General features: G+C 45.2%; 1 protein-coding gene across 1 annotated transcript in view; it reads right to left on the bottom strand.

The window, feature by feature from the left end:
• The window catches only part of CHADL (chondroadherin like), a 76,251-nt gene extending 61,582 nt beyond the window's left edge, over positions 1-14,669 (bottom strand). The window contains exon 1 of the mRNA XM_063427077.1: positions 14,580-14,669. Coding sequence (XP_063283147.1) covers positions 14,580-14,589 — 10 coding nt within the window. The 5' untranslated portion in view covers positions 14,590-14,669. The remainder of the gene's footprint in view (positions 1-14,579) is intronic.
• Positions 14,670-16,524: the final 1,855 nt, after the last annotated feature.

Here is a 16,524-nt window from a genome sequence, read left to right as displayed (position 1 = left end):
AGACAGCGAGACCCCAACCAAGCTGCGGCGGTTCGTGGGGTCTGCTGTGCTTATGGTGTCTGGTGCAGTGCTGATGGTCCTTGGTAAGCACTAGGAGCATCCTTCGATGGTCCAACCCCCAGGGGTGGATGCCAGTAGGGGGGACATTAGACCCCCCTTATTCTAATTTAGGACCCCTACCCACCGCTCAGGGGTGGGGGCCAAGGGGGAGGACAGAAGGTCCCCCTCCTTATTCTAATTTAGGGCCCCCACCCACCGCTCAGGGGTGGGGGCCAGGGTGGAGGACAGTAGGTCTCCCCCCGTTATTTTACTTTAGACCCCCCGTTCAGCAGTGGGTGGGGGCCGGGGGAAAAACAATAGGTCCCCCCTCATTATTTTACTTTAGACCCCCCGTTCAGGCGTGGGGGTCAGGGGGGAGGACAATAGGTCCCCCCTTCTTATTTTACTTTAGGGCCCCCATCCGCCATTCAGAGGGGGGGGGCGGTGGGGGGCAATAGGCCCCCCCTTCAGGTTAGAAGCCCCCACTCGCTTGGCACGGGTGGGGGCTCGGGAGAGGGGGAACACGTTTTTTTTTTTTTTTTTACGTGAGCAGCCACAGGCTGGAAGATAACAATGCAATTCCATTTCTTTTCATCCTTCCTGGGGTAAAGTGCCATAAAGTCCTATTAAATCCACTTTATTTTACATCAAGATAAAAACAATAAATACCCAACTTGTCCCCGTTCCTATTCTGTTACCAATGTAATTATTATATCGTTCTGTGGCTGACCTGCCATCAGTCCCTGGGGTTGTCGGAACCCATATTGAGTTCTTGTGATCAAATCTGTATCCCCCTGTTTGGGAACAGAACGTGTACAGTTCCCCCTGTTATTGAATTAGAACACTGACCACTCCTGTATCAGGATTACAGTATGATCCAGCACGTAGAATTGTGTAACACAGAGGACTGATAGGTAACGTATACCGGACCTTAGAATGGCCGGACTAACGTACCAAAGAATAGTCAGGAATTGCCAAGGTCAAGGGATATAGAAAGAGACACAACGATAAGGAAAAGCCAGGATGTAACGGACCGTTTCACACACAAGAGGATAAAACCCAGTTTAGGCGATAATCCCCTTTCCAGATGCACAGACAGCTACTGCAAACACCATTCTCCCGACTGGAACCACACGAACACTGGAACAGCTGAACAAGAAAAGCAGACATCGGCTTACACTCTTGGCAGTCAGCATACAATCCCATTCCCCCAAAGACCGAGACGACACATCGCTTTGAGGGTTAAGCAAGAACTCTGGACTGGGACACCCAGTCTGGCTTTTATTACAAACAAGTACATACAGGACACTCCCAGGGGGAGGATGAATTTAACCAATCACATGGATGTACCTCCCACACATTTCCTCCCCTTAGATTAGCACTTAACATAATTATACCGTACACCCTTTTCCCCAATTCCTGGATGTACCCCAAATACATATGCTACACCTCCAAAACAGGTATCCCCTGATAGCCTTTATTCAGGGGGACAACATATCCAAGAATCAGGTCATTCGGATGAATGGTTCGGGAGATATGAGGTTACAAAGATTTGACCGACCGCATGGGTAAAGTATCCGAAAACAGTTCCATGCATTTTGGCCCTGCGGTCGGTCACAAACAAGTAAATGAAACAGACGAATTACTTGGGTTATAGAGACTAAGGGGGATTCGCATGAATCCCCTAGTTCGTATGTTTCTTTCTACCGAACGACGGGTCATTCGGTAGTTTCTACACGAATTTCTGGGAGTATGGAGGTCTCAGCGGTGTTTGCCTAGTCAAGTGTCCGATTTCAGTTCCAGACACTCGACGGCAAAACACCGCTGTTCGGTAGTTTAAGATGGCCGCCGCCACGTGTTTGTTTCCCGAATGGCGGCCACCCAGAGGACAAAGAATACATTACATGGATTGCCAATTACCTGTTTGCAACATTGTTGCAAACTGTAATTGGAGGCACACTTATTCCTGGGTGGTCTGGTTGTTCGGTAGTTTCACTCAATATAATGAATGGAGTGATTCTAGCGAACAATCAGAGGAATGCTGCATACATATCACCCAGGTTAAACTTAACACATGAATACATATACAATATACAGGCAGTACAATAGAATATGCTTCACAGTCTTAAAGGGACAGTAGTCCCAAAATGTCCATCGCTGATTTTAAAGGGCCAGTAGCAGCAATATAAATTATTACATGCCCAAATATAGTTTTTAAAGTGCAGCATGTCCAGGGGCCATAGTCAGCGGGCAGGAGGCTAGCAACCAGGCCTCTCCAGTTCACAGTGGCGAAGCTGGTTTCGCCACATTTCTCCCCTTTGCCAATTAGACTAACAGGGTACCTGACTTTCTGCCGGTCAGTGCCCTGGTTAGTCCAGCAACCCACCCACAAAACAGAAATAACAGAGCAGCCCACCCACACTAACCGGTTACTACATCTGGGTGAGGAAGGATTTTGTCCAAGTTCTGGTGTTTCACCACTGCTGGGTGGGAGACGGGTAGGTTGCCTTGGTGGGTTGCTGAGGGGGCAGAGACCAGCGGTACTCTGTCCTGTTGCCAGCACTACCACGGGAGTAGTCTGGTGGGCGCCTGGTTGCTGGAGACTGGCTGTCTCCCCTTTAGGTGCACAGCTCGACTGCTGGAGGGGGAGACCGACTGTCTCCCCTTTGGATCCATCACACTGAGGCTGGGGAACAGGACCGACCGTCCCTATCCCTTGTGCTGTAAGTGCAGAGACTACGGTCCCATCTGCACAGTTGTGGGGCTTAACATCTCCCCTTGGTGGGTTAGGTTGCCGTGGGAGAGAGGGTGTAACAAGTTCCTCTCTCTGGATGGCAAACTGCCGCTGGGGAGAAAGGATGGCACCTTCTGCTCCCTGGGGTACACACTGCCGCTGGGGAGGAAGGATGACACCTTCATCTCCCTGGGGTACACACTGCCGCTGGGGAGGGAGGACGCTGCTCTCCTCTCCCTTCACTTCACACTGCCTTCCTGGCACCTCACTTTGTTGCTGGGGGGCCGGAACAACAACCTCTGCCCCCTGTAACTCAGCCTGCCGCTGGGGAGGATGGACGACACCATCAGCTCCCGGAGACACACACTGCCGCTGGGGAGGAAGGACTGCACCTTCTGCTCCCTGGGGCACACACTGCCGCTGGGGAGGGAGGACGCTGCTCTCCTCTCCCTTCACTTCACACTGCCTTCTTGGCATATCACTTTGCTGCTGGGGGGCAGGAACAACAACCTCTGCCCCCTGTAACTCAGCCTGCCGCTGGGGAGGAAGGACGACACCTTCATCTCCCTGGGGTACACACTGCCGCTGGGGAGGAAGGACGACACCTTCCTCTCCCTGGGGCTGCTCACAGGACCAGTCTAGGAACTCTGCTACCTCGGGTACTGCTGGTTGCTGTTGGGCGGGAGGACCGGTTGTCTCTTCCCAGGCCTCATTGATGAGTCGCAGGTAATTCCCCTCCAGGTTCCATTCCTTGGTGACCAAATATCGTAGGTCTGCCTCGAGGTCCATAGCGCCAAAGAGACCCAGCATGTTCTCTCGGATGCCGTACAGGTCCCAAAAACGATAGTCGGTATCTTCCCCAAAGTCCTCGTCACCACTATTATCCCAAAATAGACCGGGGCCAGTGTATTCTCCGCCCTCTGGGAACTCCTACTCTGCCATCCTGGGGACACACTGAGCCGCGTACCACTGTAGCGCCTGGTACGCGTTGTCGAGCGTCAGTTCTGCGTATACTAGAATCTCGAGTCTAGTCACCCACTTTTCTGTGGTCTGTTTTCTCAGGAGGGGCATCCGCTCTGCCATTCTAGCCAGAATTCGCTGCCTTCTGCTGCGGCGCCGATCCCCTCGTGAATACTCTACTTCTTCCAGGGCTTCGTCCCACAATCTGGCTCTGGCCATATCTCTGTACCTCATCATGTCCTCCTCTGGGACTACTCCACCCCACAGGCCTACGTAACTGGACATTACATCCTGAAGCTTCTTCTCCATTTTCTGAGTTCCTTTGTAGATAGGGTCGCTGTACGGATACTAGCGTTGCCCTCAATTTGTAATCCAGAAATAGTGTTGTCTGTAGCTGTCCCTCTGGTTGTAGGAACGATCCCGCCGCTTGCCACCAATTGTAACGGACCGTTTCACACACAAGAGGATAAAACCCAGTTTAGGCGATAATCCCCTTTCCAGATGCACAGACAGCTACTGCAAACACCATTCTCCCAACTGGAACCACACGAACACTGGAACAGCTGAACAAGAAAAGCAGACATCGGCTTACACTCTTGGCAGTCAGCATACAATCCCATTCCCCCAAAGACCGAGACGACACATCGCTTTGAGGGTTAAGCAAGAACTCTGGACTGGGACACCCAGTCTGGCTTTTATTACAAACAAGTACATACAGGACACTCCCAGGGGGAGGATGAATTTAACCAATCACATGGATGTACCTCCCACACATTTCCTCCCCTTAGATTAGCACTTAACATAATTATACCGTACACCCTTTTCCCCAATTCCTGGATGTACCCCAAATACATATGCTACACCTCCAAAACAGGTATCCCCTGATAGCCTTTATTCAGGGGGACAACATATCCAAGAATCAGGTCATTCGGATGAATGGTTCGGGAGATATGAGGTTCCAAAGATTTGACCGACCGCATGGGTAAAGTATCCGAAAACAGTTCCATGCATTTTGGCCCTGCGGTCGGTCACAAACAAGTAAATGAAACAGACGAATTACTTGGGTTATAGAGACTAAGGGGGATTCGCATGAATCCCCTAGTTCGTATGTTTCTTTCTACCGAACGACGGGTCATTCGGTAGTTTCTACACGAATTTCTGGGAGTATGGAGGTCTCAGCGGTGTTTGCCTAGTCAAGTGTCCGATTTCAGTTCCAGACACTCGACGGCAAAACACCGCTGTTCGGTAGTTTAAGATGTCCGCTGCCACGTGTTTGTTTCCCGAATGGCGGCCACCCAGAGGACAAAGAATACATTACATGGATTGCCAATTACCTGTTTGCAACATTGTTGCAAACTGTAATTGGAGGCACACTTATTCCTGGGTGGTCTGGTTGTTCGGTAGTTTCACTCAATATAATGAATGGAGTGATTCTAGCGAACAATCAGTAGAATGCTGCATACATATCACCCAGGTTAAACTTAACACATGAATACATATACAATATACAGGCAGTACAATAGAATATGCTTCACAGTCTTAAAGGGACAGTAGTCCCAAAATGTCCATCGCTGATTTTAAAGGGCCAGTAGCAGCAATATAAATTATTACATGCCCAAATATAGTTTTTAAAGTGCAGCATGTCCAGGGGCCATAGTCAGCGGGCAGGAGGCTAGCAACCAGGCCTCTCCAGTTCACAGTGGCGAAGCTGGTTTCGCCACATTTCTCCCCTTTGCCAATTAGACTAACAGGGTACCTGACTTTCTGCCGGTCAGTGCCCTGGTTAGTCCAGCAACCCACCCACAAAACAGAAATAACAGAGCAGCCCACCCACACTAACCGGTTACTACATCTGGGTGAGGAAGGATTTTGTCCAAGTTCTGGTGTTTCACCACTGCTGGGTGGGAGACGGGTAGGTTGCCTTGGTGGGTTGCTGAGGGGGCAGAGACCAGCGGTACTCTGTCCTGTTGCCATCACTACCACGGGAGTAGTCTGGTGGGCGCCTGGTTGCTGGAGACTGGCTGTCTCCCCTTTAGGTGCACAGCTCGACTGCTGGAGGGGGAGACCGACTGTCTCCCCTTTGGATCCATCACACTGAGGCTGGGGAACAGGACCGACCGTCCCTATCCCTTGTGCTGTAAGTGCAGAGACTACGGTCCCATCTGCACAGTTGTGGGGCTTAACATCTCCCCTTGGTGGGTTAGGTTGCCGTGGGAGAGAGGGTGTAACAAGTTCCTCTCTCTGGATGGCAAACTGCCGCTGGGGAGAAAGGATGGCACCTTCTGCTCCCTGGGGTACACACTGCCGCTGGGGAGGAAGGACGACACCTTCATCTCCCTGGGGTACACACTGCCGCTGGGGAGGGAGGACGCTGCTCTCCTCTCCCTTCACTTCACACTGCCTTCCTGGCACCTCACTTTGTTGCTGGGGGGCCGGAACAACAACCTCTGCCCCCTGTAACTCAGCCTGCCGCTGGGGAGGATGGACGACACCATCAGCTCCCGGAGACACACACTGCCGCTGGGGAGGAAGGACTGCACCTTCTGCTCCCTGGGGCACACACTGCCGCTGGGGAGGGAGGACGCTGCTCTCCTCTCCCTTCACTTCACACTGCCTTCTTGGCATATCACTTTGCTGCTGGGGGGCAGGAACAACAACCTCTGCCCCCTGTAACTCAGCCTGCCGCTGGGGAGGAAGGACGACACCTTCATCTCCCTGGGGTACACACTGCCGCTGGGGAGGAAGGACGACACCTTCCTCTCCCTGGGGCTGCTCACAGGACCAGTCTAGGAACTCTGCTACCTCGGGTACTGCTGGTTGCTGTTGGGCGGGAGGACCGGTTGTCTCTTCCCAGGCCTCATTGATGAGTCGCAGGTAATTCCCCTCCAGGTTCCATTCCTTGGTGACCAAATATCGTAGGTCTGCCTCGAGGTCCATAGCGCCAAAGAGACCCAGCATGTTCTCTCGGATGCCGTACAGGTCCCAAAAACGATAGTCGGTATCTTCCCCAAAGTCCTCGTCACCACTATTATCCCAAAATAGACCGGGGCCAGTGTATTCTCCGCCTTCTGGGAACTCATACTCTGCCATCCTGGGGACACACTGAGCCGCGTACCACTGTAGCGCCTGGTACGCGTTGTCGAGCGTCAGTTCTGCGTATACTAGAATCTCGAGTCTAGTCACCCACTTTTCTGTGGTCTGTTTTCTCAGGAGGGGCATCCGCTCTGCCATTCTAGCCAGAATTCGCTGCCTTCTGCTGCGGCGCCGATCCCCTCGTGAATACTCTACTTCTTCCAGGGCTTCGTCCCACAATCTGGCTCTGGCCATATCTCTGTACCTCATCATGTCCTCCTCTGGGACTACTCCACCCCACAGGCCTACGTAACTGGACATTACATCCTGAAGCTTCTTCTCCATTTTCTGAGTTCCTTTGTAGATAGGGTCGCTGTACGGATACTAGCGTTGCCCTCAATTTGTAATCCAGAAATAGTGTTGTCTGTAGCTGTCCCTCTGGTTGTAGGAACGATCCCGCCGCTTGCCACCAATTGTAACGGACCGTTTCACACACAAGAGGATAAAACCCAGTTTAGGCGATAATCCCCTTTCCAGATGCACAGACAGCTACTGCAAACACCATTCTCCCGACTGGAACCACACGAACACTGGAACAGCTGAACAAGAAAAGCAGACATCGGCTTACACTCTTGGCAGTCAGCATACAATCCCATTCCCCCAAAGACCGAGACGACACATCGCTTTGAGGGTTAAGCAAGAACTCTGGACTGGGACACCCAGTCTGGCTTTTATTACAAACAAGTACATACAGGACACTCCCAGGGGGAGGATGAATTTAACCAATCACATGGATGTACCTCCCACACATTTCCTCCCCTTAGATTAGCACTTAACATAATTATACCGTACACCCTTTTCCCCAATTCCTGGATGTACCCCAAATACATATGCTACACCTCCAAAACAGGTATCCCCTGATAGCCTTTATTCAGGGGGACAACATATCCAAGAATCAGGTCATTCGGATGAATGGTTCGGGAGATATGAGGTTCCAAAGATTTGACCGACCGCATGGGTAAAGTATCCGAAAACAGTTCCATGCATTTTGGCCCTGCGGTCGGTCACAAACAAGTAAATGAAACAGACGAATTACTTGGGTTATAGAGACTAAGGGGGATTCGCATGAATCCCCTAGTTCGTATGTTTCTTTCTACCGAACGACGGGTCATTCGGTAGTTTCTACACGAATTTCTGGACTCGACGGCAAAACACCGCTGTTCGGTAGTTTAAGATGTCCGCCGCCACGTGTTTGTTTCCCGAATGGCGGCCACCCAGAGGACAAAGAATACATTACATGGATTGCCAATTACCTGTTTGCAACATTGTTGCAAACTGTAATTGGAGGCACACTTATTCCTGGGTGGTCTGGTTGTTCGGTAGTATCACTCAATATAATGAATGGAGTGATTCTAGCGAACAATCAGAGGAATGCTGCATACATATCACCCAGGTTAAACTTAACACATGAATACATATACAATATACAGGCAGTACAATAGAATATGCTTCACAGTCTTAAAGGGACAGTAGTCCCAAAATGTCCATCGCTGATTTTAAAGGGCCAGTAGCAGCAATATAAATTATTACATGCCCAAATATAGTTTTTAAAGTGCAGCATGTCCAGGGGCCATAGTCAGCGGGCAGGAGGCTAGCAACCAGGCCTCTCCAGTTCACAGTGGCGAAGCTGGTTTCGCCACACAGGAGTCAGGGATACCAGAAAACAGGGAAGTCAAAAACAATGCCAAAGTCAAAAACCAGGTAGAAAACTAATAACAGGAACGTGCTCTCGGACAACCACAAGGGAAACCACGACAGGGCACTGAGCAGGATGAGAACTGGGCCTAAATACCCCTCCTCTAGATCTGATAGGCTGTAACTGGCCTTTGACCACAAAGTCAGTTACCAGGTTTCCATTTGCATAATTGCTGCTCAGCATTAACCCTTCTGTGGATTAGGTTGCTGCTCGGCACAACTTTTCCTGTGTAGACAGTAAATTTAATTAACCACATTTTTATAAGCGGATGAATACGTGACACCCTGGCTGTTAACTGCAATTAAGGAGCACTTAAGTGCTTTCCCGGGTGGCCATTTTGTTTCCCAAACGCAGGCAGCGGTTCTTGGTCGGTGAGTGTGTGGAATTAATTTCGGCAACACATTCTTGCAAACCCCGGTCAAGATGGTACTGCTGCCTGTATATTTTCCTGAACAACTACACGAACTACCGACTGGGGGGAGCATTTGCTACTAAAAAGTCAGGTGGAGTGTTCGTTGGTGTTCATGCAGGAACTCCCGAACCAAGTCCGGCTACTGCCCTGGATTCTCTGGAACTCTTTTGGGGCATCACCTCGTGGCCGGCTGGTGAAATCTTCACCCGAATAGTGATCTCATTCCACCGAACCAATCTGAGTGCTTTTCGGATGTGTTGGGCGCTCAGATTCAGGCTATTCGGGGATATGAGAATTGTAGGGTTCCTGTACTGTTTTATTATGTTTTAGGGATGTTTTATAAAAGTTTATATATTTCATGTAAATGAGAGATAATTGAGTCATCTAAAATGACTAGCTTAATTATCTCTCAGACCCAGTGCATCTTGGCAAAATTCCCTGTAAACTTGTCCTGGAGACCCCATACTATGGGGCTGTGCATAGAAAGTCATGTGTGTGTGTGTGCTAATAAAATCAGTTGACTCCCAGAACTGTCCAGTTACTGGGGGAATGGGCTATAGCTACTAACCGGCGCTTCCCTTCCAGCTCCAGAGGATTACAGCGGTGATATTAAAGTCTCTGCATTGCAGCTCCGCTACACTTTTCAATAACTAAATAACACAGAAGATAACTTTCGTTTTGTCATCAACCAACACACCTTGCTCCATCTCTACAATAGTTTGATTTGAAATAAATATATTTTCTGACCTTGTGAGATATTTTTTGAAACTTAAGATTTGAACCCTCAAACATACCCTAAAAATTATAACTTTGTACATGTAGAAATAAGTCGCAGATCCCAGACATTTCACAATGTCGTTAGAAAGTTTCTCTCGACATTCCAGACTCCCTCCGAGCACGTTGGCCAAAAGCTCTGTCCAACCCCTTAATTCTTCTTCTTAACAACAAGATTTACCAGTTGATGGGCAGTTTGGTAATTCTATCCCAGCATGGTACTGTCCTGAGCTGAAAAGTTCTGCTCCACAGAACTATCCATATGTTAATCTTTTGACTGTATCCTTTATTAGGTCTGTAACACATTTATGTTATGTTGTTGTTAACATGTGATATGTGATTTTGCTCTATAAAATAATGTAAAAAACCCAAATATTTTTATTCAGTTCCTGAGTTCATATTTTGTCTAATAATCATCCGTTTCAATCACATTACTACACCAATGAATGAAATTGGTGTTAACACAATTTATTTCATTGGATTCATATACACGTTTATCATCATTTAATATATTTTGACATTCCTGATATAGATCAGACCAAAAAAAATATAGTAAAGGTGATCAGAGAGAGTTGGGAGAAAACTTAAGTTTATACAAAAATATTCGATCTCTTGAAAAGTTTATTTAAACATTTTTTTAAAATGGAAGCCTTTATTTTAGTGCTATTTCCCTTTAGGTAAGCTTGTTTTTTGCAAGCTGCATTGGCAACTTTCTGTCCATGTCTACGGGTTGCCTTAATGAATGAAAGGTCTTTTCATGAGTCTGTTAAATATTATGAAAGGAAAATGAGCAGGGTCTGTGTGCTCGCAACCGTCTTCCAAAAATGTCAGGTTTGGCAATATTTCTAACTTTGATCAAATTACTGAGAAAATCAGCAAATAAGCAGTGTGCAACTTTTTATAAACTCAAGTAATATCCAAATCAGGGGATTGATTCGACAATTATATTTATATTTGTATTTACTTTGTATCACACAGCCTGGTTACAATGCTGCTACCCATCCCATGTGTTCCCTATTAAGGGTTAATAAGTAAAGGGGTGTATATAAAAAATACCCCTTTCTGTCTCATTAGAGATATCTTTGCCAGAAGCTCAAGGAAGCAGGCTGAAGGGTCAGTGTTAGGACCCGCTTAGGGGGGTCTGCCTTGACGTTGGCAGGCGGGCATCCCTCCAATGGCCATTGGAGCAACTAAATGACCTCCATTTGTCTAAATATACATAGGGATTAAGGAGAAAGCGCAAGTAACATTTTCTTTTCTTTGGTTTTTACTATATATTGGGGCTGATGTGTGTTGTAGTCCTTGCTGCTTAAGCGCAGGACTTCTCTTTTTGTATTTGTATTTACTTTGTATCACACAGCCTGGTTACAATGCTGCTACCCATCCCATGTGTTCCCTATTAAGGGTTAATAAGTAAAGGGGTGTATATAAAAAATACCCCTTTCTGTCTCATTAGAGATATCTTTGCCAGAAGCTCAAGGAAGCAGGCTGAAGGGTCAGTGTTAGGACCCGCTTAGGGGGGTCTGCCTTGACGTTGGCAGGCGGGCATCCCTCCAATGGCCATTGGAGCAACTAAATGACCTCCATTTGTCTAAATATACATAGGGATTAAGGAGAAAGCGCAAGTAACATTTTCTTTTCTTTGGTTTTTACTATATATTGGGGCTGATGTGTGTTGTAGTCCTTGCTGCTTAAGCGCAGGACTTCTCTTTTTGTATTTGTATCTACTTTGTATCACACAGCCTGGTTACAATGCTGCTACCCATCCCATGTGTTCCCTATTAAGGGTTAATAAGTAAAGGGGTGTATATAAAAAATACCCCTTTCTGTCTCATTAGAGATATCTTTGCCAGAAGCTCAAGGAAGCAGGCTGAAGGGTCAGTGTTAGGACCCGCTTAGGGGGGTCTGCCTTGACGTTGGCAGGCGGGCATCCCTCCAATGGCCATTGGAGCAACTAAATGACCTCCATTTGTCTAAATATACATAGGGATTAAGGAGAAAGCGCAAGTAACATTTTCTTTTCTTTGATATTTATATAATTAACTGAGTGCATTATTATGAATTTCAATTTTTTTTTTTTACATTTAAAATTAACTTTCAACAACTCATTGACCCTAATAGTGGATAAACGTGATAGTTTTTAACGCGCTAATACTTTGTGAGAGAAACCATACCTTGATATATTCTACATTTTGGGAACAAATCCAGATGACATCTTGAATTTACGGTTTGCCCTTAAGGGACACTCTACTGCCCAGATACAAATAATACTACTAATAAATTGCTGTATAGTAGATATAACCCAAATGAAAACATGCAAGTATTTTATTATGCACTTTTTAATTGGGGGTATATTCAAAAACAATTGTAAAAGCTGTAGATCTCTTGTCTGTAGTCTTTACAAGCCCTCCCCTTCTAACCCCGCCCAGACTTTCTGTGTCTGTCCAATCACAGAATACCCAATGCAGCTCAATGAGAATGCTTTGCAAGGCAGGTGCTCTGGGTTTTGCTCCACTGAGCTAATCAAACCAGGAAGTAACAGGACCAGCTGTTTATTTATATAAGTGTCAATTTCTATTGCACTCTTCACGCATAAAACACTTTAGCAAGTTAAAGTGCTTTAGGGGCCTGGCGTGTCCCTTTTATGTCTGTATATCTGTTCTGCTAAACATAATGGAACATTTCTGGAAAGAGCCTGATATATTTGAAATAAAAAGACTACATGTACTTTGATAGATCTCCCCCATTATGTCTATTTCTACCTCGGAACCCCCTGTATATCCCCCCCCCCCCCCCCCCCCGCCCCCCGGCAATCTCGCTTGCCTATCCATCTGTGCCCAGTGCATTAGAGCTGAGAGAGAGCAATCATTCTGGAAATTGTTCTTATAATAAATAAGAAGCAGGGAGACAGGGAGTCTTAGTACTCCAGATCCCTCCACCCCCACTGGCTGCTATTACTGTTGGTACTTTTAGACGGGTGTAAGTCCAGCAACTGGACAAGCAATGAGCAACTCAGAGCAAAAGTTCCTATGGGCCGGACACATAAACCAACAGGACAGACACAGAAAATGAAAATTAATTACATTGTAATAAACTAGCAGCAGCCGTAGAACTACTTTCGGTGCAGACAGTTGGGTAACACCGGGGCTCACGCGCAATGTGTCCACAGAGGCCCAGTCACACTGTTAAAGGTCACATTTAACAATGGCAGTGCTGGGAGAAAGTGAGAGCCGGTCATTTCCTCCCAGATACACATTGAGCTAAGCGAGAAAGAATAAGAAAGCAGACAGGGGGGTTCGTATTGGGAGAACCAGCACCTAACTCCCAACAGCCTCAGCCTGTACACTTGACCTCAGAGAAGCCACAATCATGAACCCAAAAGGTAGTGTGTCTGTATGTGTGTCATTGTGTGTCTTTGTATCTGTTAAGGTGTGTTTCTGTCTGTGTATCTGTATGTATGTTTGTCAGTGTGTGTTTCTGTGTATCCGTATCTGTGTCAGGGTTTGTACCTGCATTCAAACATAATCACTGTATACAGGCACACCTCTGTATTAAAACATCAACATTATACATAAATACATCCTTGTATTAAAAAAACAACGCTATATACAAATTCACGCCACCATTCGAATGTCAACACTACACACAAACACATCCCTACATTCACTCACACGTACTCCATACATGCTTACATTCAAACAAACAAACACACACTGCTCAGGGCTAAATAGACCGTGCAAGGATGTGCAAATGGTAGACCCCGAGCTGGCAAATCATTGTGGGCATTGCACGACAGATGAGGATCTACCTTTTTGCCACCCAAAAACATTCTTGCATCACGGCCCTATCTAAATTAGTCCCACCACTGACTAGCAGATTAAGATTTAGCGTGCACATCTTAAAAACACGTCACGACAATTGGTGATAAACTGCGCGCTTTAGGCGCGGTTTATCACCAATTGTTGTGACATATTTTGTATCTTTACACAAAGTTTTTGGGAATGCTTGTCGATTCACCGCTGCCACCCATTATATGCTATACTGAGTACCTACTCTATCTTTGCTTTACATCTTAAAAACATGTTCGTAATAGAAATTCAAGTACAGTAAAAAAAAAAAAAAAGCAGGTCGTTTTACCCAAAGCTTCTGATTCATATATTCACAAAAAGATGTAATTATCACATTTACAGATTACAGCCAGGTAAGTGTGCAGATATTTGAATGACAGTTACATGTTGTGCTTGTAATTTCTTTTTTTTAAATTTCTCCACTTTCAATTGAAGAATCACACAATGAAACCACGAATGGTGTCTTTGAAATACGGTGAAAACCCGGATTGTAAAATTTAAGCAAAAAGTGCTGATTTGGGAAAATTCCAGTCACTTCTTGGCTCTTTTTCTTTTCAGTTTACTGCAGTTCAGCGTTTAATAAAAAAATAAAAACAACAACGAACGGTTGTATTCCAGTTTGTCTTGTCATTCGTAACACATTCATACATATATATATATATTTATTTATTTTTGAGAGAGAGAATTATTCAAAATACTGAAATAACTTTTTACAACAGATAGTGTTATGATATACCCAGAAGGGACACAAATTCTTCTGATTTACTTACAAATGCATTCTCTGTAAATGACATTTTTAAAGTGATTATCAATCTACAAAGAGTTATTTACACCTACCTAAAGTGTTGAATTCAAGTCCTTTTAAACATACTGCACAAGATGATAACGGTACATTTATCTTTCTGTTTTAGTTCACTAGAATAATACACTTAATAAGCAATAATAAGATAGTGATAATGTTTTTTTTAAAAAATGATAACTTACTGCGAAACATCAAACCAACAGTCTGGGTAAATGAGTCAGGATGAAGATCGAAACGTTTAAATGGATTTCTGATTTTTCTCTCTGTAGCTATAAGGATGTCTAAGTTATGGCTTCAAAAAACAAATGGACGAAGAGAAGCGGAGAGTATAATGACACCAGTGTTTTTGAAGCAGGCATGCCACAAATTTTGACGCCCAACCTCCACACTCCCCCCTCTCCCTCCCCGCCTCCCACAGAAGTATTCAGTATTTTATGCACTCCTTGCAACTCACTTAAAAAGGTGCATGTATAAATGTACAGATGTGCAAGCAGAATCAATGAATTGTGGGGCTTTAAAACTATAATTGTATTGTAGTAAACTGAAAACAGAATGGTTAAGCGTTAGAAATAAGCCCCGGGCTCAAACTCCCACTGCTACTGGTTGGGTAACAGCAATGGCTATCGTAATCATCAGCCCAAATACATAATAAAAACAAAGGAAGTTATCTGAGCACTATCCTGGGTCCCTACTTATATTCAAATAACAATGGAATTCATAGAAAGAATCATCATTAAAAAAAATGTGTCGAAAGCCAACTTCTTTGCAATTCTTCCAGACTGACCGAGAGGAGCTTGTTATATGGACCAGTTTGTTCTGACCAGAGGTAGTTGCTGGACTCATCCTGTATTCCTAGAAGTTCTGGAGTATGGTGTAAGAGATCTAGAGAGATTTAAACTGACTGTTTGGTTTTTTGGTCGTTTATTTTAAAATTAAGAGGTTTGGAGTTGGCTGCATGACAAGAAAGCTTTGCCTAAACTAATTTAATACAGTCTATCATGCTTAATAACATCATGGCTCCCACACCTAAAATTCTTCAGTTCCTACAACTTGTACTTTCTAAGGTCCTTAAACTAGCAACACTAAACTTGCAGATTTCTACAGCGTCCTTATTCTGCCAAGAATTTTGCTGCTGAACCATTGATGAAAATATGTACAAAGGATCAGCACTAATATACTAGACCTTACAGAGATAAATATAAGGCAGCACACCTGAAAAATAGGCCTCCCTCACAGGCCCTATAGAGTAGACAAAACTAAAAAAAAAAGTGGAGGAGGAGGCAGCACCACAGGTTAAAAAAAAAAAAAAAAAAAACCTGATTATAAACTATACAAGCATATATACAAGACACTACATATAAGAGAATACATATAAGATTAAAAAAAGTTTGAAATATAGATAATGAATAATATTGAGTCCAAAAAGTAAGTCCAAAAGAGTCTATGCCTGATAAATACAGCAAAAAGTCCAAATTAAACCTTGTAGACAAAGTCAATCACAATCTTGTCAGGGGAAGTATTCAGGGCAATCTCTGACATCAGACCTGCTACCAAAGGGTTTGTTCTTCGATGGGACCTTATTTTGTTTTTTGTTTTTTACTAACTTTATTTTAAAGTTTAATAAAGAAAAATATAGCCAGGATAAACATTGACATTTAATACCTGAGAAATTGGAAACACATTATGTTGTCGTAATAGAACTCACACCGCAACAACATGATAAGACGTAACATTCAAATAACTCATTGTCTCAGGGCAGAACTAAAGTGTGGTAATGTAAGAAAAAGTGTAAGTTTCTAGGTTGTGCATTTCCTTCTAAGAGAAAAGAGAAAGGGTACATCACCCCTGGCATGTAGAGAGAGGAAAAAAGAAGAGGCGAGCTAGAGGGGACCATGAGAAGTGTGATCAACTTCTCTGAAACAAGCCTGTTGAGATTGACAGACAACCTCAAATCCATCTCTCTGCATGACCCGCTTCAGTCTGGATTCTGCACTTGTCACTCTGTCAAACCAGCTGTGATTAAAGTATCCAAAGATCTAACCGCTGCACCATTTCATGGTCACTATTCTGTCCTACCTTTTTGCTGCTTTTGACACTGTTGATCATCAACAACTTCTTCTTATCCTC

This window comes from Pelobates fuscus, chromosome 7 (genome assembly GCF_036172605.1).
Source record: "Pelobates fuscus isolate aPelFus1 chromosome 7, aPelFus1.pri, whole genome shotgun sequence".
In the NCBI taxonomy this organism is placed as follows: Eukaryota; Metazoa; Chordata; class Amphibia; order Anura; family Pelobatidae; genus Pelobates; species Pelobates fuscus.
The sequence above is the reverse complement of the archived record's forward strand: the minus strand, read 5'-3'. Positions and strand labels throughout refer to the sequence as shown.